This window comes from Gallinula chloropus (genome assembly GCF_964237585.1).
Source record: "Gallinula chloropus genome assembly, chromosome: 13".
NCBI classification, from domain to species: Eukaryota; Metazoa; Chordata; class Aves; order Gruiformes; family Rallidae; genus Gallinula; species Gallinula chloropus.
Window position 1 is genome coordinate 22,525,762 of NC_140098.1, and position 23,893 is coordinate 22,549,654.

The 23,893-nt window shown below is 55.8% G+C and overlaps 1 protein-coding gene across 1 annotated transcript in view; it reads left to right on the forward strand.

Moving 5' to 3' along the window:
- The window catches only part of ZFHX3 (zinc finger homeobox 3), a gene marked incomplete at its 5' end in the record, with an annotated part of 96,807 nt that overhangs the window by 24,365 nt on the left and 48,549 nt on the right, over positions 1-23,893 (forward strand). Inside the window, one exon of the mRNA XM_084270185.1 lies at positions 7,884-8,115. Within this exon, the coding sequence (XP_084126311.1) occupies positions 7,884-8,115 (232 nt within the window). The remainder of the gene's footprint in view (positions 1-7,883; positions 8,116-23,893) is intronic.

Genomic DNA, 23,893 nt, shown 5'->3' on the forward strand with positions numbered 1-23,893 from the left:
GAGGGCTCCGGCTGACGGGCCGTGGTGCTGCCTCTCCGGGCTGGAAGGGGATGGCTGGCACATCAGCTGAGCTCCAGTGCTGCCCGTGGACTTTGTTCTTCCTCGAGTGCGTGGGAAGAGTCTCAGTGATGCCCTTACACTTGCAGTGGTCCCAAACAGACTTTTTCATCTTTGGGGATCTCTTCTAACAAATGATTAATTAGTACTTTCAGGTTTATTGCGCAATTAAAAAGGTGGGGGAGGGTGTGAGTACAGGTTCAGCTTTTCTTGGCTCTCGCTTTCTGTTAATCTCTGTCATTTTTTGCCCACTGACCCTGGGGGACTCTGAAGATGTGGAGATGCTGCTCATCATGGTCTGCATAAACAATGTCCTCGTTAAGAGCTGATCAGCTTAGCAAGGCCCCATGCAGAAGTTGGCTGGTGGAGCCGAGCAGAAGCTGGGACTGTTGCCTCCCTCTGGGCTTTAGCCCCTCCTCATTAAGCAGGTCCGGGCTATTGATTGGGAGCTTGTGTTTGGAAGAGTCTTACTTACTCCATGCATTATCTTGACAGATTGATCAGACCTGATTGAGAACCTCTTAAAGGAACGAACAGCTGTAATGGGAAAGTTGGACTCTGTCATCCGTTAGGATGATTCTGGGAGCGAGAAGAACGAGGCTGACATCTTGGAGCAATTGTATTTACAATTAACATGGCTGAAAACGATTGCCTCTATTGATCCCCCCTTCCTGCAATTACAGCCCCATTGTTTACATTCCAGCACTTCGGTTATAAAAAGGAAATTCAATAATTATTGCATTATTTAAAGTTAAAGTGCCACAGAGTTTGCTGGCTACGCTTGCTGGTTGATTTAACGTTCAGTAAAATCCATGCTGAGCTCTCCATCTTTAGGCTGAGCAATATTTGGCTTTTAATGAGACTTCAAGGGCTGGTGGCGCAGACCCAGTTTGCTGGGTGCTGTTTGGGGGTCCTTCATTGGGGAATCCACAGGCGTTTCAGCATGGCAGGTGTTGGTGGCCCATGGGCTCTGCCTGGCTGAGCCCGGTGGGGTGGCTCCTCTCCCGTGCTGCAGGGGTGATTAGCTGTTCCTTGAAGCCACCTGGAGTGTTTGTGCCTCGTCCATCATTGCTGACCCTTCTCAGGCCCGGCAGGTCCCTGCTCAGCCGCCCTGCGTGCTGCTGCTGGGCTCCCTTTGCAGGAAGGGCCTTGTTCTCACTTCCCTCCCTCTTCCCAGCCGCGCGGTCGGGGGCTCACGGGGCGATGGCCGGGAGCTCTGCGCAGCCACGCTCAGTTCTATGCCGGCCCCGTCACTGTGCCTGGGACCTTCTCTTAATGCCAGGCAGGGTTGGAGGGTGCGAAAGGACGGGCTGAGAAGCGGGGGTGTCGGGACTGGCTGTTAACTGGGGCTGGGGCTGTTCTTGAGCCTTCCCTTGTGACTCAGGAGCTGGCACCACTCTCTCAGCCTCTTTGGCAGGAGCGAGCACTGCGCTTCCAGCCTTTTGGAAAGGAAAATAAAAGATCAGAAACCAAAAAGTAAATCAAAACCCGGATTCGTTGCACGAGGCCTCCTCGTCCACGTCATGTGGTGGGTTCTGAAGGGCTTGGGTGGTGCCGAGGCAGCTTTAGCTGGGGCCATGCTCACCGTTAAGCCGTTGGGGTTGCCATAAGCTAAACTGCCAAAACTCAAGGGCATGTCAGTCTGAACTCCACAGTCGGCCAGTGGGGTGAAGGAGCTGTGACACAGGGAGCCAGAGCGGCTGGAGAGAGAGAGGGGTTTGCAGCACCACTTCTTCAGAAGCGTTAAACAGCTGCGGGATGGAAGAGCCTTAGTTCATCTTTTGAACCTGCTGTGTGGAGAATCGATTTGTTCCTCCTCTCAGAACATCTGGGTCGGGGGGCGGCTGGAGCGCACCGTCCCTTCCCTGCCCGCAGCCAGCATGTGTTCTCGCTGCGTGCCGCGGCCGCCTCCGTCGGCTCCAGGAAATTCCAGCCGGGGCTGCAGGTGTGAAAGGAGAGCAAGACGGATGGGCCAGCTCCGGCTTTTATGGAGTACTTGGAACAGACGGGGATCAGACAGCTGCATCCACATGACTTTCATTAAAAATTCAGATTCTTCTCTTCCAGGGCTGTGTGATTTATCTCCTGCAGCAGATCAGAGGCTCACAGGGGCCAAGAGATGGTTACGAGGCTTCTGAGGTCTGCTCAGGGTCTGGTCCCTTGCCATGGCGACCTGCGGCCTCCCCTCCAGCTCCCAGGGTCGCTCTCCTCTGGCTCCCAGGAGCGCCTTGTCGCAGGCGCGGTTCTTGCCAGCGTGTGAGATGTTTCCTTCCCAGCCCCGTTACTCGTTACCCGTGCCGGGCTTCACATGGGGAAGGAGCCAGTCCCCAGGCATCCCTCTGTGCAGGGGACGTACTGGTAGGCTGGCAGGCCTCCAGCTCCTCCTGAGTGCCCAGGGCTGCTGCTCTTGGCTCGCAGGCGCCTTGGGGGCTCGGTCTCGCTGGGCGCCGCAGTGCTGCCGGTTCAACGTGCCAGCACCGTGGGCTCAGCGCGGTGGCTCTGGCTTTGCCCGCTGGTGCTGGCCAGTTGTAGGTGCTTGCAGGAAGAAGGGAGAGCGGCGCAAGGCTCCGGCACTGCTCCCTTCCACAGCTTGTGTAACCCGCCAGCAGATTCTTGGCTCCGTCCTCAGCTGCATCTGTCAATTCTTCTAAATCACTACTAATTTTACCCATTCTAACAGAACAGACGTCGTGCTGAGTTCAGTGGTGAGAAGAGTGTTATATGTGGAAAAAAGCCTCCTCCAAAGATGTTCAAGACTCTAACTTTGGCAGAGAGTCTCTTAAAGGAGCCCTCAGCAGTTCAGCACCCCTGATTCTGCACAGGGCCATGCTGTAGTGCGAGTTCCAGCTGGACAGAGGGATAGGGGATGGTTGGGAGGAGATGTTTCTGGACTGTGGGTCACTTACCCATGTAAGCAAAAAGGATGCTGTGTAAACAAGGGCTCGGCTCATTTGAATGTCCCTGCTAGCACTCCTGCTCAGGTCTCAGATCTGAGTTGTTTCAGGGTCCAGCTGCTGCTTCTGTTAGCCTGCCGGCAGTGAGGAAGGCTTTCTCCTGGTTAGCACTGGTTCTCTGGTTGTTGCACAGTTCCTGAGATGATTTTCCCACGTTGGGGTTGGCCCCTGGCCCGTTATTTCACCTGCTCTTCCCACAGCCGCCTCGATCGGCGCAGGAAATGCCGGTGCACCAGGGTGGGGGGTGCAGGCTGCTTGCTGGGGCGCTGACGGGGTTTCTTTCTCCTGCTTGTTGTTGTTTTGAGGTCTGTGGAAGAAGGGGCCATCCTTGAGTCTGCGGAGAGTTTTCTAGTCTTCCAGCGTGTTCTGTGGCTTTTTGTACCGTTGGGACCCCCTGAGGGGGAGGTGGGGTCTCACTGCTGGCAGAGATGTCTGGTCTCGCTGCCTGCAGAGCAAGGCCTTGTGAGAGACCTGCTCTTGCCAGCGTGGGCTTGTCCTGGGCAGCTTTTAGGGCCCTACAAAGGGGAGGTGTTAGCCCAGATGAAGGTGAGATAGCACAGGAATCGGGCCTTTTATCTAAGGAATAATAAACATCAAAAGCATGAGGCAGTTTGAAGTGGTTCTTGCATCTCCCTCATGAGCGAGGGTTACGGTTCAGTGTCGCCCAGAACGGTGCCTGACCCCCGGAACACGGCGAGCGGGGTTTGGAAGAGAGCATCGTGCCTCCTGGCAAGAGCACCCGTAGGGAGAGCAGGTGCTGGGAGACACCTGGTGCAGAGTGGGGTTTCAGCACATACAGATTCAGTGTAATTCTAAATTTATGATGCTGCGCAAGTCCTTAGAGCCCAGGCTGAAGGGTGGCCCTGAGCTACAGCAACGCCTCAGTGGTGTTCAGCAGCAGCACTGGTAACTGGGATGGTGGCAGCGTGGGGTGAGGCCTCTGCCTGCGCTCAGCAGACTGATGCAGCTCTCCACTGAGTCCCACAAGGACTGGAAAACACCATGGCTGAGGCAGCGTTAGCAGGGAAAGATAGATGGCAAAATAAAGCCTGGGGTACGTGAGGGGCGGGGGTGAAGCAAGGAGAACCCAATACAGCATCACTCCTTACTAGGCTTAGGAACTCCAGTTCCAGAGTCGGATGCTGTGAGCACTCAGGATGCTATTACTTCTTAGAAGAGAATCATTCCAGGCCAGATGTTAGTGAGCAAGAGCTGGGAAGTCACCCCATGGGTCCGGTGTGGGTCAGTTTGTCCTGGCACAGGCGTGTTCGCTTGTGCTCACATGGGCATCTCTTGTGCCTGTGCTGGTCCGTGCCCCTGCCCGCCTGCTGCCCACCTCCTGCCTGTCTGCCCAGCTCACAGCTGAGGGGCTGTGACAGCGCTGGTGTCCACGCTGCCCGCCTGCAGTCACCCCCTTCCCGCTCCCCTCCTGTTTGGGGGCCCTGGGGCTGTGCCCCAAGGCGCTGATGGCCCCCAGCACTCCGCAGTGTGTATGAGCACAAGGTATAATTTTTCTCTCACTTATTTAAACTGTCTTTGTGTTCAGACCCTCTGAATGTGCCAACTCCTTCCAGCCAAACCCAGAGGAAGGAGGAGGTCGTTGTGCAACACTCGCTGAACCGGCCCAAAAGGCTCATCAGGCAGTTCGTGTGGGGCAGCCCCGAGTCCATCCTGGCTGCCAGCACGAGCGTGGCCACCCAGCAAGCGCCGCTTGGTGCAGAGTCACCGTGAAACAGCGTGTTCCCTGTGAGAAGCTGAAGGAGAGGCTCTGGCCACCAGCGGGACGGCAGCTGGTGGTGCCTCCTCCACAGGCCTGGCCAGCTCAGCTCTCCCCAGCTCTCGCTCCCTGGACCAGGAGGTTGGGCTGCCGTTCCCTCCAGTGCAGCTGTGCCTGGGCACACCACCTTGGGGAGTGCAGGACAGAGCAAAGTGCCCCAATACACAGGTGGAATTACCAACCCTTGGGTGTTGGTGGCTGGTGGGGGACGAGCATCCCACGGGGATGGTCGGGGGAGCAGGCAGTGCAGGGCTTGCAGCGTACGGAGGGGACAGGAGGAGGTCTCCGTGCTCATCACTGCGCCGCAGAGCGAGAGCACAGCTTTGCCTGGAGACCCGAGTGCTTTGCGAGTGGAAGATGGGCCGCATTTTGTTTGGCTTGTGTGTCGGGGTAGGTGTTGTGGGCACGGTGTTGTGCCGTGGTTGGTGTACGTACAGGAACGGCCTGTGTCCCTCGGGAAGCTGTACTCCAGAGCCGTATGGTTTCCATCAGAGCGTTCCTCTGTCTGTTTCTGATTTAAAGTGGAGCTTTGACTAAACCTGATCAATATTTTGCATGCCATGCGTGAAGAACCAGATGTTGGAAGTTTCCTATCGCTGAGAGGGAGGGGGTGAACACCCCCCAGACTTGCAGAAATCAATGTTCTCTGACAGAACTTGGTTGGTTTTCCTAGGAACAATATATTCCTTTGATTTTCAAGTTGATTTGTCTTCTAACAAGGTTCTGGCTTAAATTTTTTGAGTTTGCTTTCTGTGATACGGATAAACTCTCACAAGGGGAAAGCTTAACAGCATGATGGACAATAACTACAGGCGCTTGTCCAGCGCTGCTTCGCTTCCAGCAGCTCACAGCTGGTACTCGCGTGTCCATCACCTTGTTCCGCCTGCTCCTTTCCTCCATCCGCGGGCTGCCGGGCGTCGGAGGCAGGCGGGCGATGTCGCACCCTGTCTGGGGTGGGCTTGGTGGCTTTGGCACACTCAGGCCGTGGCTCTGCGGGCTGGTGAAGCCAACCCAAGGGAGACATGAACACACGTGGAGTGAGAGCAAAGGACAAGCAGGAAATAAGACACATTTATTAAACTGTTTAAAACAAATGTTTTCCTAAAACCCCCTTTTAAATGAGAGCACAGCCTGCACTTCTGGTCCCCACAGAGACCACGTCCTTAATGTTTCCTTGAACCTGTGACCGGATTTCTCTCTAATTGCTCACCAGGGATTCCTTCTGCCTCCTCGCAGAAGCTGCTGCTGAGCCCATTGGCACTGCCTGAGCTTGCACGAGGCATTCCTAGGATGGGGCTTCCCTGGCGCCTCGCAGTGCTGGCAGAAGGGGCTCAGCACCAGCCGAAGGGGCTCAGCACTGGCAGAAGGGACTTGCCACACATGCCCTGGAGTGGGACCCCAGCCCGCAGCGAGGGGCATTGGGGAGGCCTCACTGAGCAGGACTGGGCTGGTTAAGCCGTGCCAGGTGGCTGCGGGGCTCCTGCGAGCGGCTCGCTGAGCTCGGCCATTGCATCTTCAGCCGCTGCTCGGTTCCTGGCTCAGGAAGAGGGTCGTGCACACAAACAATAGGAACGAGAGGAAGAAGAAGTTCTTATGAGGGAAAACAGCAAAAAATCTTCTGAGGGCACCGGTGGGATTCGTGCCCTGGCGAATTCTTCAAATATTACAGTGAATTTAATTAAATACATGGCGATCCCAAAAGAGGCGAGTCTAATTAGCCAGATCTAGAATACATTTATTCTCTTCTCTCACCCTTCCAATCAGAAGCCTCAGCATCAGCTCCTATCCTATTTTTAATCATTCTGAGGCTCAGAGGGCTCTCCTTCCTCCGTGTTAGCTAAGCACACTGCGCTGGGTAATATGTGTCTTTAATCTTATCTCGGCTGTAACTGAGATAATACACGTCAGGATGGGTTCCAGCCGGTCCTGGCTGCACGTAGGCAATATTTTTGATTGACAAACCTTGAGATCGTGTCCGAATCACTTGCCTGCCCTGGGTGAAGCATGAGGCGAGGGGAGAGTTTCACACCATGACCCAGGAGACAAAAGATGCTGAGGCTGGATGGGAGGAGCTGGCGGGGACGGTGCTGCACGGGAGGTGTGTGGTGGGAGCACAGGCAGCCGTCACCCAGGAGGCTGCTTTGCGTTTGACTTGAGCATCCGCTTTTCCCAAACTTGTGATGAGCCCTGACTGTGGGAACTGGGAAAGTTTTGGTGAACTCAGCCCTGCCCACACTGAAGGGAGAGCGGCTGTGCTCTGCCAGCCCACGTAGCTGTGAGCAGAGAATTCTTCCCTCTGGCTTTAAGAGCTAATTGCCACCTCCTTGGGATCCATGGCATAAAATAGCTATTCCTTCCCTCTGCCAGACAGCTGATAGACTTTTTCAGATAATCCAGGTGTGCTGGCAGTTATAGCACAGCTTCAGAGGGTGGTAAGGCTTTTCCCACACGCTCACCTCCCGCGGTGGTGCCCGGCTGCGTGCTCGCTGTTGGCTGCTCACGGCAGTCGCAGACGTCTTCCCGGCCAGGCTGCTGCTCTCCTCCTGATCCAAGGGAGCAGAGCGAAGATGCCAGGGGACGGAGCGCTGGATGATGGATGGGGTGGCACGCGCTCCACGCTCCGCTTCCATATGCTGTTTCCAGGACCTCTTGATCTAATGGGTTCATTGTGTTCTAGGATTGCTTTGGTTTTATTCTTCCTAGTTTTCAATGAGAATTTATCAAATTTAATTTTATCTCCTTGACATGAAGTTGGATCCCCTCCCAGGATAAGCTTTAAATATGAAAGAATTAGCCATGCGTAGGTCGTGAATAGTTGTTAATGTTGGATCTGGTATTTTCTCTCCCTGAAGGAGATGATCTTGCCTGTCTCCATTTCTGCTGCTGGGCTGGTTTCCGTGCGGGATGTTTTTCTTGCCTCTCAGCAGGAGAGCGCGTGGAGCCTTGAGAGCAAACGGGCTCGGTGGCACCGTGTCTCTGTCAAAATGGGGCTGCCTACTGAATTCCCAGCTGCCTCCTAGCAGCTGACAGTGGGCTAACCCAGGGGATTGGAGATGGTAGAGGAAACTCACATCTCTCTACTTTGTTCTTCACAGCACCTTCAGCATCACGAGAGCGGGGTTGAGGGTGAAAGCTGCTATTACCACTGTGTCCTCTGTAACTACTCCACCAAGGCCAAGCTGAACCTCATCCAGCACGTGCGCTCCATGAAACACCAGCGGAGTGAAAGCCTGCGTAAGCTCCAGCGCCTCCAGAAAGGTCTCCCTGAAGAAGAGGAAGACCTGGGGCAGATCTTCACCATCCGGAAGTGTCCAGCTGCTGAGGCTGGTGAGTGCTGCCACCCTTGCATGACCAGGGTCGGGCTCTTGCTTCTCTGCGGGACAGGATTTGACTGGCAGCGCCAGTCCCTCGGGGCAGTTTTGTGCCAGGCTCGGTGACGTTCTTGTTTCTCTTCCTTGCTTATCAATAGTGTGTCGCACTGTGACAACATCGATAGCATGTTACATGCTTGTCAATAGTGTGTTACGCAGCCCTGGCTGCCCTAAGGTAGGATAGGCCCTCACAGGTGTGGGGGTGGCTGGAAGCACCCAGTGTTCCCACATGCGTGGTCTGTTACTTGTGAGGGCTCCTCCCCATGCCTATGGGGCTGAGCGAGGTCTGGAGTGTGCTGGTGTGTGTTTGGTCAGGTCAGTGGCCTAAACAGGTGCACAAGCATCCAAAGATCCGTGTCACACATGGGCGACTCTGCCAGGCTGGTGGCTGTGCTTGGGTAGAGGTTTCGTGGTGGGTCAAGCGATGCCTCGAGCGCCGCCGGTGCCGTCCCGGCCCAGGCAGTGACCCTGGGTGTTCATGGCACATGGGATTGGGAGATGGAGCTGGTTGTGAGGGGTGGGAAGGGGCAGATGTTTGCCTGGTTCCATGTCTCCTCTTGACAAGGTGGATAAAGCAAAGGGCCTGGATGAAGCATTTGCTCGTACAGGGAGGCAGGATAAGGGGAGAGAGGTCATGAACCTGGGGAGAGGCAGCGTGCCTTGCAGGCAGACGTAGCACTCGGTTGAATCATTTGAAGGGTTAAGCAGTTTTTTGTGTTTGGATAAAGCAAGATCTCCTGAAGCTCTTTGGAGGGAGGGGGAGGAGAGCCTGTGTGAGTCAGCTGGTGCGTGTGCTGCCAGGGATGTGACTCCAGGGTGCTGGAGCTGGGGTGCCAGTGAAGCCCGCACAGCCCCCCTTCTTCAACCCCCCTCCTGCAGCCAGGGCCTCCCCCGGGACTGCTGCTGAGATGGGTGAATCTTGCAGAAAGCGCTCGAGGAGCTGGCGAGCTGCAGGGAGTGCACATGGAGACGAGGGAAGTGATCTTAGCTTAAAGGCCCTGGGCAGGGGAAGCAGCATGGTGCGAGCCTGGGGATCTCGGGGGTCTCGAGTTCAGGGGCTGCCTTGTTCTGCCAAGGACCAGCAATACTCACCAACGCCTCTGAAGCAGGACGGGACCTCTTCTCCTGAGGAGTTAAACTCAGCCTCATGGGAAGGAGTGACCGTCGGGTGAACTCGGGAGTGGAGGGCACACAGCGTGCTCCCCAAAGGTCAGGGTGACAGGGGAGCGTGCTGCGGCTCCGCGCCAGCCGGGGGGGACAGCAGCTCCCACGGCCGCCCGGCTCCCCTGCGATGCACCGGCATGGAGAGACCGTGGGATGAGGAAAGGAAAAGGTGACCAGTGCTGGATGGGTTGTGATTTTCCTTACAAGCAAAACGGGCAGAGAGGAGGACCCAGCTTTGCCCTTTCGTGACACGCGGAGCGAGCTGGAAAATCTTTGTTTACTTTGTCTTTTCCTTTAGAAACCTCCTCTTGCCCCATGAGTCTGCCAGGATTAGGACATGCAGGTAGCCAGAGTGCAGCTGACTAGCAGAGAGGGAAGAGGGTTTGTTGACCCTTTTTAAAACTGTTTTTTTCAAACTAAGAGCTCTGACAAGTCAGTGAAAGGAAGTCTCTGTTTAGAAACATTTTACATTTTCAGATGGCTTGAGATAATTTCATTTAATCGTGTTGGTTCTTCAGCAGAGACTGACAACAAACAAGACACTAAGAAACTCGTTATTGTATTTTATTTAAAGGTTAAAAGTACAAACAAGAATAAGACACTCTAGAAGGCAAAGGGAGGGAGGAAACCTCTGATCTGTGGCAGGTCTCTTTGACCCGAGGTGTTTAGTTTCAAGCTCTCTTCCAGCCCATTGTGGAGCGAGATGGAGCAGGCAAACCTTGCTGGTGCCCTGGCAGCCACAGGCATGCGGTGCTGGTCCGGTTTCACCACGGTGATGGGCAGGTTTGGGTGTGAAGCTGCAGTGCACCCATGGGGAGGATGGCTGCTTCCATCTCCCATTCATCCCAGAGTGCAACTGGAATATAAAAGGGTGGCCCCGTCGTCCCAGGGCTGCAGCTGGGCTGTGGGTGTATCCCAAGGGAGGGCACATCCACATGCCGCAGCCGGGCACCTCTGGCAGGTGCCCAGGTACCAGTGCCTCCGGTCCCTGGGTGGGGGCACAGCCGGCACCCAGAGTGCTCCTTGCAGTGGGCAAGGCCAGTCTCTGGCAGGGCAGGATGGTGGTTGGCTCCTCGGCTGCGACGTGCTGTGTGATTTCTCCATGTGTGGTGATACCAGCCTGGAACGGGCCGGTCTGTCCCTCTGCCTGTGGTGCCTCAGCCTCCGCTGTCACACGCCACTGCTGCTCCTCGCCCGGACGGCTGTGTCATTTCTCTGTGGTCTGGGTGGCTGTGACCTGTAGCGTGGGGAATACACACGTAGCAGGGCTGAATCCACTCCTCTGAGCTGTTGGGGCTTTCCTGGCCGTGAGCTTGGCCGGGCGGTCTGGCCCCTGGGCTGTGTGGCAGAGCGGCCTGTGATGCTTGGTGAGGCTTCGCCAATGGGTGCTGCCAGCACGGTGCTGTCGGCCTGGGAAGCGCTCCCCTCCGTGGCTCTGCCTTCCATCCTCCGCTGGCAGTTTCTCACCTGTATCCCTGTTTGTGTTTCATTGGGCTTTTTGTGGGCTGGGTGGACTCTCCTCCGATCGCTGCAGCTGCTGCAGACCCTTGTGGCTTTGCTAGAAAGATCCTTTACCACTTTGCCCAGCTCCATCCCGTGTGTGCCCATCTCCTCATCCCCAGCTGTGTGTGAAGCTGTGGGCTGCACTGGTGAAGGGGGACTTGGCCTCGTGCCGTGAAGTGGGACTGTAGAGACAGAGGGAGTGGAGTCACCTTGTTCCCCCTCCCACCCTGTCCTTTTGTGCTGGCAGAGAGTAGTGCTGGGGTTAAATGGTCCGTCCGTCCGTCTGTCTGTGTGTGCGTCCTCAGCGGTGTGTGCGAGCACGTAGGATGAAGCACAGCACCACAGTCTGGGGCGATGCGCTGGTATTTGCTTGTATAGATGCATCTCAATCTGTTGGAAGAGCGTCTGATCATACCTTAATTAGTCCTCTAACAATCTACAAAGGTCAGTGCCAATTGCCTGTTCATTTACATTTGTAATTGTGATGGTTCTTGATTGCACATTAGTTGCAACTCATTCCCTCCCACCCTGCAGAAGACACATGCAGCCGCCAGCAGCCGGTAGACACAGGGACCTTTGTCCCTGCTCACCCAGCGGCTCAGCCCTCGCTGCAGCTCCTGGGCTCTGTGTGAGAGCTTTGGGAGCTGCACCCCGCTGCCAGGAAGGGATGAGGACGTCATTGGCAGGGAAGTTATATGGACATCAGGCAAGAAAGCCAGTCCTCCTTGAACTGGATAATTAATGACAATTAAACTTTTCTGCTTGCTCTGAGAAGTGTGCTAATTATTCAGGAGACAGGGGAGTGAGCCCAGCCTGGACATTCAGCATTGTGTGGATCAGAAAGAGCACAGCTCTAGGAGTGGGGTTATTTCCCCCTGTGGGGTATTTTTGGACATCTGTGGCTGTAGTATCTGGGCTGCTGCCTCTGCAGATGTCAGCCCCTTGCTGCAGAAGCATCTGTATAGCGTTACCCATAAGCTAATTGATTTTTAATGATTGGAGGGTTAGGGAAGGGAAAAAACCAAACCCATACTAAACCCAACCCGTTCTCGAGCTGTGGGGTTGGATGCACTTAGGGCTCATTAGATAATGATAGAGACAATAGTGAAACAACCTGCACCCCCCTCTTCATTCTGGCTCTGAGAGCGCTTCCTTCCAGCAGCAGCAAGTGCTGGCAGCCCAGAGCTGACCGGCTGCCCCGCCTGTGGCTGTGCTGCGGGGGGGCTCGGCCACCCCCTGCTCCCGCCATCGCAGGGCCCTTCGCACGGCGTCTGCCTGAGGTGTGCCTTTGGTACGGCCCCAGCTGCCGAGCCTGGTTCTCCTTGTGCTGTTCATGATGCCTTTGGTGCTTCCCTGACCTGTTTGTCCTGTCTCTTCCCAGTGTCCATCTCCCTTGGCTCTCCCTTCCGTAGCTGCTGTGGGAGGAGCAGAGGAGGGTTTGTGTGGGGCAGGAGTCCATCCGGTGTCCGTCAGATGTCCGTGTTCCTCACCTGCACCAGGTCCTTGCTGTCCCTGTCCCAGGACTGCTCCAAGCAGCCGCAGGGGTCAGGCTCTGCCACGCTCCTCAAGGCAGGACAAAGTCCTATTGCTGGCATTAAGCGTGGCCTGAGCAGAGGTCCCTCAGGTGGGAATGCTTCGTGTCTGGGCTCTGCAAAAGAGCAGGTTCAGAAGAGTCAGGGGAGCTGGGGCAAGAGTCATGAAACCAAGAGCTTTACATGCCCAGGAGTTTGTTTCGATCATCCTCTCAGACAAGCCCTGAATGTGTTAACAGGGAAATAGAGAAATTAGGAGATGTAATTGCAAAGGACAGTTTGCATGGCCAAGGAGTTGTGTTGATACAAGCCAGCTGTGCTGTCCCTGGGAGCTCCTGCCCTGAGGCTGGACCACTGGTGTGTTCCAAGGAAAGGTGTGTGTCTTTCTGTGTCTCCTCTCCCAGGGCCCTTCAGCCTGGACACGGCGGTGGGACTGTTGAGGAAAAACAACAGTGAGACAAGGGAGTCCAAAAGTGTCACATTTGTTGATCTTGACAGTTTTACTAGAGGCCATCACAGAGCTTTGTGGGACCAATGAGGTGACTTGCAGAAAAGTGATGTGATGCTGAGTGGGACATGCTGACCATTTCCCAGCTCTGCAGGTCATCCTATGGACTGTTCTGCAGAGCCATGTTTCCTTGCTGTGAAAATCCAGGGGGGGGCAAGAACAAAGTAAAAGAGCATCTTCTGTTTGCTGCAGCTCTCGATCTTTTACCCTTAGCCCCCTGTGCTTCTGGAGCCCCATTTCATCCTTCTTGACGTGGGAGTGTCCTTCTAAGACCAGACTAAGGCAACCAGAGGAGCCACTTGTCGTTATTCTGCTGGGTGTGTAGCACACGGGGAGGCTGCGGTCCCAGAGAGAAGCAGTGGTGGGCATCCCGCCTGAGCCATCCCTGGCAGCCCCGCAGCAGCCGTCCTCTGCCGACACACAGAGCCATTGTCGGGCGCTCGCGTGTGAAGGGTGAGGCGCAGCTCTCTGCAAGCCGCTGCTAAACTGGGCCAAGCGCAGTCAAAAGCCACTTTGTTTGGGCAGGAAAGGGGCTGGAGCGGGTGTCAGCGGGAGCATCGCTGCCTGCCCAGCTTCCCAGACCAGCTTCCCAGACCAGCTCCCAGACCAGCTGTGCCGGATCATCCGTGCTGCACGCTCTGCCCCTACTCAGACAGTGAGGTACCATCCACTCTGTCCACACTCCAGCCAGGCTGACTCAGTTCCTTAGAGGAATACCATCCCTCTGAGGCTCTGTCCGCTGGCTCCCTGGAAGGAGGGGGTACCCCATGGCTCTTGCTTTTCCCCTCTCTCTGCCCCTGTCCATCCACCTCTTCCCTGTGTTTCAGTATTTGACCTTCTGAAGAGCTGCAAACTGCAGACTGAAATCAAGATGTGAATTTTTAATGAAGCCAAGTATGTAAACAGACCTGAGGTGTAGCTGGAGCCGTTACCAGATGAGAAAACCCCACGTGGTTTAAAAATAGTAGTTACCAAAGTGCGCTTGGCTCTGCCTGTGCTTGCAGGCAGCTGGATGCTCATATGGTGCTCGCACCTCTGTTTTCACTCTGACTCATATGAAACACTTCAATAATGTTCCTCTTTCCTGAAAGCAGTTCTGTGGCTGCACCAGGAACACGCAGGCAAAGGGAGAGGGGAGATGGTAAATGGGAACAGAAGCGAGTTCCCGTGTGATCAGGAGCAGATCTCTCTGTGAAGCACTCAGGATGTGGTTTGCAGCATGGAGAGGGATCTCCTGGGCAGCAGGAGGGAGCCTTGGTGTCAGCCACATCGGCTAGTTTCGATGTGCTGTGGAAGCCCCACAGAACGCGGCACCTTCTGTCTGGAGGCCGAGGTGCTGCTCTGAATTGCCCCCGTCCCTCGGTGGGGATGCCCGGGGCTGGGGAACTCCGGTCAGCCCCACTGTGAATGAAGTGAAAGGGCCAGTGGAGGAAGGGGATCTTCCCCTGAGATCTCTGAGGGGAACCATCCTGTTACTTTCCTGCTGTGCAGGGTGGGCAGCCGTACAAGGCGTTTCTCATTCACAGCCGTGGAGCATGGAGGAATTAGCAGTGTCCTTTGTTACAGCAGGGATGCGAGCTCCTCCTTTGGAGAGGATTCTTCCTGATGGCTAGCTCCATACTTCCAGTGGATCTTTCAGACTTTTGAAATGGGTAATGCCAAATGGTATTTCTCCCTGCTTGAAATAACTCAGATTTATTAAGATCTGATGTCCTCTGCTTGGTCTCAGTTAAAGGGAATGTGGTCATGGCTAGTGCTGGAGAATCGCGTGCGTCTCTCCTACATCTGATAGAGGTAATGGAGGGTTTCAGAAAGGAGTAATTAGTTTGCTTTTGTAAGCCTCTCTCCACTGTTCTGCGGGACTTAATTGCACACAACAATTAAAAACTTCCCAAGCAGGCTGCCTGTGCAGTGTGTGCAGGGGGCACACGGAGCGTGCGCCGGCCCAAAGCTCCGGCTCTGCTGGCACCACGCCGGTTTATCTGCCTGGAACGGGCAGCCCGTGCAGAGGGCTGGGGCAGCGCCGTGTGCAGGGTGCACGCTGAGGGATCTGCTGTGGAATGTCCCACCTGGCCCAAGCACGAGCTCCTGAGCGATGCTCTGCCACTGGTCCCGCTCTGCCTCACATGTCTGGAGAGGCTTCTCTGCTCTGGTGCTGCTGCGGGTCACCCTCTGCTCCTCAGCACGAGCCCTTCCTCTGGCACTCAGCAGCTAACCTCCTTCTGCACGCCTCCCCTTGCCATTTCCAGGCTTGTCCTTGATTGACACATTTAATAATCTGCCAACCCAAACGACAATCTGAGCTCCTGTGTGCAAACATCAAATGCTGCCCGGCTTCATTAGCTTCTCGCAGGCTTTTCACCGTGCTCACTCCCTGCAACCCAATATTGTCTTTTCCCCATGTGTTATCTGTAACCCCCTGAAGGCAGCAGCCGGCTCCTCTTTGTTTCCACATGCAAATCCAGCCAAATCAGCGGTGCTGGATGGTCAGAGAGGTGCTGGGCACATGGCGGGCGCCGGAGAGGGGTTGGGCAGGCCAGGCCATTGGGTGCCTTGTCACCTGCACCCCGTGTTGTGCCGGGGGCTGTTTCCTACAGCCGGGCTGGGCAGCAGCTCTGTTGTCTGCAGAGGAAATCCGTCCTGCTGCCTCATCCTCGGGCCAGGGGAGCAGGACGAGCTATTGTCCTGCTCTGAGGAAACAGTTACCCTCCATGCAACAACCTACGTGCGACAGCAGCCGGGGAAGCAGCTCCCGGCGCAGTGTGTGTTACGCTGCCCCAGCGCGCAGTTCCCCTTCGCTGTCGCCTTCCTGATCTCTGCCAAACCCCCCACATGCCCCCACATGTGGGATTATCCGCTTGTTTTCCGGGATCTTGTGTCAGGTGTGGTCACTGGGAGCAGGGGCACAGCTTGTCGCTTCCCCGCTGTGGTTCTGCTGAACCCTGACATCTCTCACTTGGACCGAACAGCTCCAGGACTTGTCACCTTTCCGGCCAGTTCCCGTGGGAGTCGCGGTGTCCCTGCACAGGGTCCCTGCTCGGGAGGATGCCCAGAGGCTGGGCGGGCAGCACGCTCTCCTTCCTGGCTGCAGGGAGAGGCAGGTGGAAACCTGGGTTTCCTATTGCTTTAATGATTCTCCAAATCCAGCAAACTCAGCCCTGGGTCGGGGGTGCTGGGACAGCTCCTCTGGAAGGTCTGAAGACATGAGGAGAGGCACGTGCTTTAAGGAAGGTGGTCTTCTTAGGGGACTTCTCTGTCCTGGTATTATTCTGTAGCACAGTTTTTAACTCTTCCCTCCTTGCATCCTTTCCCTCCCACCAAATTTTGGGGACCACTGTTCCAGCAGCATCTTTCTGTCTTTGTGCATGTAGGACACCATGGGACTCTAGAGGTCTGGCGTCACGCGATGCAGGGATAATGTTGGTTCCCCTTTAATGTCTGGCAGAGACAGATTTCCTTTGTTATTTATTTTTTTGGGCTGGTTTTGAGTTTAAAGTAAAAAGCAGTTGTGCCTTGGCTCTGTTTTGACCAACCAGCAGCGAGTAGATAATCTCTAAAGGATATGAAAGGTTTAATCATTTTAATTTTGTTTTTATTAAAGTTTATCATGACTTTTTTCATGTGCCCCTGGTAAATGGGGGGGTAAGAGGAATCTCCACAAACCCCCAAGCATTCGCTTAATGAAACTCTAATGGGAGGCGCCCGGCGGGCAGGAAGTGGTGAGGTAGCTGGGCTGGGGAAGGCAGGCCAAAGGCACGCTGTAATATCACTGAAACGTGGCAGGAATCTCATAAACTCCCCCTCTCGCTCCAGCAGACACTTGTCACAGGGAGCTCGTGGCTTTCATTAAGCAGGAAGAGGGGAAGCTCTGACAGCTGACTTGTTCCACAATGTTTTTCTTGTTCGGCTGCATCTTCAAGCCCTTTCCACTTCAGAGAAGGAGAGGGGAAAGCATCCCCAGATGCTGTCGTAAAGCTGTGGGCAGCTCCTGGGCCCTCTCCTATTCTAGTTCTTTTCCTCCTCATCAAAACAAACTGGAGTCAGACTGAAGCCAGGTTGTTGGAGCTCAGTGTCTCTCCTGAGCTCAAGCAGCTGCCGTTTCCTCTGGCGCAGCAGTTCAGTCCCTGTCCCTGTGGTCGTACCTGTCCTGCTCACTTGGGTCGCCAAGAGCTCTGCTGCCAGTGCCACCAGCACCTTCTGCTTCTCTTCCCTGCTTCTTGTCCTCTGGGGACGGCATTGAGTCCCCAGAGCTGCCTGAGAAGGAGCTGCCACACAGGTTCATTCTGCTCGGGTTGGTAACCTGTCTGCCAGCACCCCCATCCTGCTCTAGCTGCTTCTGAAGGAGATGTGGGGGCCTGATAGGAAATAATAACCTGCCTCAAATGAAGGTCTCATCCTTATTCCTACTAAATTTAGTTCATGCCCTTAAGCAAGAGGGCTTCGATTTCTCCCAAATAGTTTGCTTCTCCGCGTTGTGCATCGTGGTGCCCTTGCCATATATTTTGTTTTGACCTCAATGATTTCTTGAGGCCACAAGTTCCAAAGGTTAATTGGGAGCTGCATGAGAAAGTGCTATACATGTTCACTTCCAATTTGCATTTTTTGTCACATTCATCCTCTGTCCCCCAGAGACCAGGGGATAATGGGCAGCACTGGTCCAGGTCCCTTCAGCCAGCCTTCTTTGGGATGCTCCTCTCATGGCCTCCTGACTGCTGTTCAGGCCCAAGTGGCCCTAACCTCCTCCTCCTTTCCCGTGTAGATGCCTCTTCCTACCCCTCCTTAGCCCCGTGCCATTCATCTGGGGCCACTTCATTAAGTAAATGACAGTGGTTAATTCTGGGTCCTGCTCCACAGGTGTCCCGACACGCTGTTCCCCTCCCGTGCAGCGCGTGGGATGTGGGTTCCCTTCGGTTCCCCAGGGGCTGTCCTGGCCTCTCCACAGCTGCCCCGCGTGCCATGTTCATCCCCCCTGGCTGCCCACCTGGGGCTGTGCGGGACCCCCAGCCCTCAGCCCCGTCTTTCTGGCCTGGGCTGTGCGGGACCCGGCGCTGAGCTGGCCGTCCCCAGGCTGGGAGAGACAGAGACGGATGGGCTGAGCAGGGTGAGCTGCTGTATTCATGCGGGGCAGACGCTCCCGCTCCTTCTCTGGGAACTTCTCTCTCATTTGGTTACCAATTAAGCTGAAGCGTTCTGGCCTTTTCCATCCTCCTTTTTATTGTTACGCAGGGTGAATTAGGGCTTGGTGTTCAGGATTGTTCTCTGGCCTCCGCTGCTACTTTGCTGCCTCCTTTGTGGCAAAACAATGGCATTAATTTTGGCCTTTGCAGGCAGGCAGGCAATCTGGCAGCGCACAGTGCCTGTCCGTTCCACTTCACTTGTGCAGCCACCTCTCCTTTCCACATCACCTACTCACTTTTCTCCTCCTATTCTCTTTTCTTCCCTCCCCCTTTGTGCCTGCGTGTGTGTGTGTGTGGTGTGGAGGATTGCTCGAGGTTTATTTTGTTCCAGTCTGGGAGGGGTTAGAGGTCGCAGCCTGGATGCCGAGCAGAGGGAAGCAGGCGTGGGGGCGATGCAGGCGTGGGGGTGATAAAGAGCCAGCAGACCTTTCCCTGCTGTGCTCCGTTCCCTGCACCAGCGTGTCACTGGTCATCATGCGTCTGATGAGATTTGGGGAGTGGGAGATGGGTTGTGCCCTGTGTCGCCCCTCCACCAGACAGTGCCTCTTTGGGGCCCCCGGCAGCTTAGTGAGAAGGCAGTGACAGAGTGAGGACGGAGAGCTCCTGGCTAGGGGACAGCAGCGTGCTGATAACACCCGGTCCTGCCAGGAACGTGGGTGGGAGCTGTGGAGGGCACTGGCGCAGACCTGTCTGGGGACCTCAGCACACAGCAGCCCCGTGCAGCGTCAGTGGCCAGGGAGCAGGGCCACGGCCAGTGGTAGGGGAGGGAGTCCAGCCGCTCTCCTGGGCCGTGCCCCAAAGCAGCAGGAGCCCCCCAGGCCACAGCTGCCCCAGGCTGTGGCTGTCAGAGAGGTCCCCATGGTGGCCATGGCTGAGTTCTGGCTGCCACTGGCTCCACTCTGGGTTTTGCTGTTCCTACTGATGGATGGCACAGGAGGACGTGTGGCATGGGAGGGCGTGTGGCACGGGAGGGCGTGTGCCTGAGGTCGGGCACATGGCAGCAGCTCAACTTAGTGTAATAGGTCCCCTCCGGGTGAAGTTTTCCACGTACAGTTGTGATCCTGTGCTGCCCTGGCTGGGGGTGCAGCGTGCCCCATGCCTGCCCCATGGGTGCCCAGAGACCAGCAGCGGGGGCTGCAGCTGCCCAGGGCTGCAGGGCCAGGGATGGCACCAGCTTCGCACCTTCTGATGCAGAGGGGCAGTGCCAGGGAAAGGGGAGGAAGGAAAAGGGGCTTCACCAGAGTCACCGGGATCGTCCTGAAATGGCAGAGATAGGAAACTGCCAGAGAGGCAGGGACCGTCCCCAGGTCGAGGATGCGTGGCTGGCAAGGAGCAGTGGGGTCTGGCACTGCTGCTCACCGCGTGGCTTGTCAGGCCTTCCAGAAAGGGGTACTCACAGGGAGGGGGAGAGCCAGGGTGAGAGAGAAAGAACAGAGTGGCAAAGTGGAGCTGAAGTGGGAGAGCTCGAGGCTTCTCAGAAGTTGGGTGATTAATTTCTGCTCCGTCTGCAGGAGGGGTTCTTGAGAGCCATGTGTGCTCTTGGGGTGTTGCAGGGAGGAGGAAGAGTATGGTCCTTAGGCCACTGGACCCCAGATGAGAGCCTGGCTTCCACTGGGAAGCTCGCAGAGCCGACTAGGGCCACATACAAATCTGAAAAGGCCTGAAAGCTGGAAATGTGACAGAGGCATCTCGTGCGTGGCAGTGCCCTCACCTCGGCCACAGTCCTGCTAGAGCTGAGTCATGGCTCACGGGAAGTGGCGGCCCCGTGGCGGTCTGAGGGCTGGATCCTTTTTCGTTCTCTTTTAAATAGTGTAAGAACGAACAGAGGGATTGGAAGCTGTTGCCCATGGTCTGTTGTTGATGGTGTCAGGCTGGGCTTTCCCTGGCCCTGCACAGTCGCAGTTCCAGCTCGATACCAGTGAAGTGATGAAAGGAGAATGTCCCTTCTCCTCTCCTGGCCTCCGGCCCTGGCACATGCCCGTGTGCCTCCCGCTGCTGCCGTGCCGCTGTTGGTGTGAAAAGGCTCGCCAGGTCCCACAGCTGCCATCAGCCCTTGGGTGATCTGTTTTGGGCTGAGCTCTCGTCCTCTCCCCGCTGAGGTTTTTGCAGGAGCAGCTCTAGCTGGCTCTGGACCCGGCCGAGTGTCCCGTGTGACGGTGCACAGCGGGCGAGGTGCTGCCCGGCGTCAGGCGAGCCCGTCCTCCAGCGTCCGGGTGGCAGCGGCATCAGCAGAGCGCACACACAGTCAACAGTTCCCTTTCTTCTGCACAAATTGGCAAGGACTAACCTTGTCATATCTAGTGCAGCGCTAACGGGCGCCTGCCTCCAAGGGGTAATCATGCAGGCATAAATTCGGAAAGTTGCTAAGCTATGAGCAGTCTTATGAGCATTAAAAGTGTCCTCTTTGCCAGAAAGGTCATTCATAACTTGGCTGCGCCGCTGATGTACAGTCAGTGATATTGATTGATTAATGTATAAAAAGCACCAAATCCATTTGCTTCTATGAAAGAGAATAAAGTGCAGTCGACTCTCTCTTTATTTTCACCTCATCCTTTTGTTTGAAGGACGTTTTTTTTTCCTCTTTTTGTTTTGCCAGCTAGGTTTAAGGGGGTTACAAAAAGCCAGTTTCTGCCAAGTAATGCGTTCACAAAGGGAACATTGATTCACATCAGTGTCGCTTGAATTACCCTTAAAGGTTTGCCAAGGAGTTGTTCTTATATTAACCTTCTGTTCATCAAAGACGAAATAAATAAATAAGTCATAAAATCAGCTTCGCTGCCCGCGCTGGAGCTGGATGCGGAGCAGGAATTTCTCCCGCGAGGAACTGGTGCTCCAGGTGCTGCCGCTCAGCCCCTCTGCCGCCCTCCAAGCTGCGCCCGGCTGGCGCCGCGTCTCCCCTCTCCCGGTGCCAGTGCAGCGGGACGGGCTCCAGGCGGCACGGGGTGGGAGTGCCCCTGGCCTGGAGATGGGCTCCGAGCCGCTGCGCTCGTGCTGCCCCAGCCCTGGGGACAGGGTGGGACAGGAGCTCTGCCAGCGCTGGGGACGAGGGCCCCGCCATGGCGTTAGAGCGTGGGCTCGCTGGAGCCCACCATGTTTGACCGTGTCTGCAGTGGCGGCATCCTTGTATCTCCCTCAGGCGCTGGGACCGTGTGCTCAGCCATGGGGCACCATGCGACCTGCACGTGCCCTGTGAGCTCAGTGCTCCGCTCCGAGCTTGGGCAAGTGCTGGTGGGTTTGGGAGGGGGATTGCTGCTGGGGCTGTCTGCCCGAGGGTTTTGTGTGAAGTGTGGATTTAATCACTGTGAGCTGACCTGGGGTGCTGTCTACACCAAGAGAGAACCGCACGATGACCCAGGATGTTCTGCCCCACCTAGTTTTAAGTTTTCACATTTTTCTAATTCACCTCACATCATGTTTGTTGTTCTGGACTTTGGCCACTGGTAATTAATTACACGTTGTGCTTGTCTCCTTATGGTTCCTTCTGAAATGGGAGATACTCTTGTGCCCGTGGAGCTTCGTGCAGCAGCATCTCACTGCTCTCTCCCCAGGGTGCTGTGAGGGTGTCACTGTCATCTGTTCCTTTTGGGTGCTGGCTGGGGAGCGTGAGCCCGAGTGACTGCTGCTCCCGCAGCCGCAGCAGCGATGCCTCCTGTTAGTGTGTTAAGCTCTACCCAGACTTGGTGTTTTCCCTTGGTCCCCATTCCAAAGCCCAGGATAGACCCTTTGGTGGCATTTCGTTTCCCGGGCTTTGTTCAGCGTGTCGGCCAGCAGCACATCGGCCTCACTCAGAGGCGTCTGTGTCCCTACCTGGCTGCCATGGCAGCGCAGCCCCTGGCAGCGCCCGGTTCTCCTGTCATTTCACATAACCTGAGCTGCTCAGCCCTGAGGGTGCAGGAGCCCGTGGCTCCCGGCTCGGCTCTATGCTCGTGCTGGAGATGCCCTCAGCCCCCGAAGTGCCGGGAGGGCTCCAGCTCTCTGCTCACAGTTGGGCCTGACCCAGCTTCTGCTGAGGGCTCAGAAGCGGCGGCACCAGGCACAGGGTGCCTGTGCCCAGAGGTGCCTCTGGCCGAGGCTGGCGGGGATGCTCGGCAGCGGTGTTACGGTGGTGGTGTTACGGTTGTGGCGTTATGGCAGAGGTGTTACGGCAGCGGTGCCCTGCACTGGTGTGCGAGCCAGCGGGAGCTGAGGTGCCACCCGCCTCCGCAGTGCTGCCCAGGTTACTCTCTCATTTCAGTGTCTCTTGCCTGGGGAAGAGGAGCGGTGGTGATAACCTGCTGACTGCCAAGGGTGCATGCTGCAGCCTGTGCCCAAAATGGCAGCGCCAGCGGGAGCACCGTGGGATGTTCTTCCCACACATTCATCTGTCCACACCTTTGCTTGCGCGGTGCGAGCTCTGCCCTGAGCCTTGGCCCTTGTGCTGCTGATTTAACGTGCCCCAGAAGCAAACCCCTCGAGCCCCTGTGCGCCGCCCGCATGGCTCCCAGCAGGGCTTGGCACCTTCACTCCCAGGAAAAGCTCTTTCCCCGTGGCCACCACAGAACCTGATGGGAAAATCATCTTATTTTTTAATCTTTTCCTGAGATTGCGGGAGAATCGCGGAACGCCGAGGCCCCCTCCCCCTCCGGCGAGGCGGTAGGGATTGGATCAGACGATACAGAGTGAGCATGCTGAGAGTGAATCCATTTTCTCTCCTCCATCTCCCCAGAATAAATTAGAATTTGCCTGATTTAATAAAATGGCTTCATCTCTCTGCCATCTTTTCTCTCTCCCATGCGCCTTGTCCCCACCCCCACTGCAGATCTCTCCGTAGAGCATCCCGTGGCGGGCTGGGGGTGCTCGTGGGAGCGCGGCACGCCGGGGCTCCGGCCGCTGGTGATGTGCAGGATTTGTCCCCGGATCTCAATTTCCTTATTGTCAACTGCCATAGTTCTAATTGCCGCCGAGGTCAGTGTAATTTACTGTCCATCTGTCATTAACCTGACCTCCCGGGGGCTGTGGCTGCCATGCAGATATTGTTCGGGGACTGGGAGTGGTTTTGCCGTAGAAATTTTACAGCTCAGCTTTGCCCCGGCCACTTCTCCCTTTAATTGGCGTGTGTGTGTCTCGGCACGGAGCGGCACCGCGGCTCCTCGCCGCAGACTGAGAGGAGGGGTTATTGTTAGAATTTAGAAACCTTTTTCTCTGGCTCGAATCTGGTGTTTTAATTTCTGTTTCCTAGGTTGATTTTTTCCTTTCCGTTCTGACACTAATTACGCCGGGCGCGTTGGGAGCGGCGGCTGCTGAGAGGTACCCAGCTAAGTGTTAAGAAAGGTTTTAAAAACAGACTGAACTCTTTCTTAATGAGGCTCAATCGTGCTCTCCTCCGGGTGGTTTTGTTTTGCTGATCTGTCAGTTTTTCGAGGATTTAATTGCACTTTTTTCATATTAGTCTTTGAAATGGGGCTAAGCAGCTTTCTATAACATGAAATACAAAAAAGGAGAGATGCTACTGGCTTTCCTAGTTTCTTTCTTTGCTCTCATCACTCTGGGATCATCATCTGCCACTGACTCCTGGGACCCAACCGTAGGGAAGCACAAAATGTATGAGAGCGGCAAACGCTGCGGCAGCTCCGACACTGAGAACCCTCATGGGCCATTTCCTTTGCCTCCCTGCTCCTCAGCCTGGCTCCCATCGTGTTGCTGCTCATGCTAGTCCTGGGACACCTTCCAAATGGTGATTCTGGGGGGTGAAGCAGGAGGTGAAGGAGGGATGGGGGGGAGCGCTGGGGTGGCTGGTCCAGTGTAGCTCGTTTCCTGCAGAAGTGACACCAAAAACACAGGCAATCTCCCAGCAGCTGGAGGGTCCCGAGT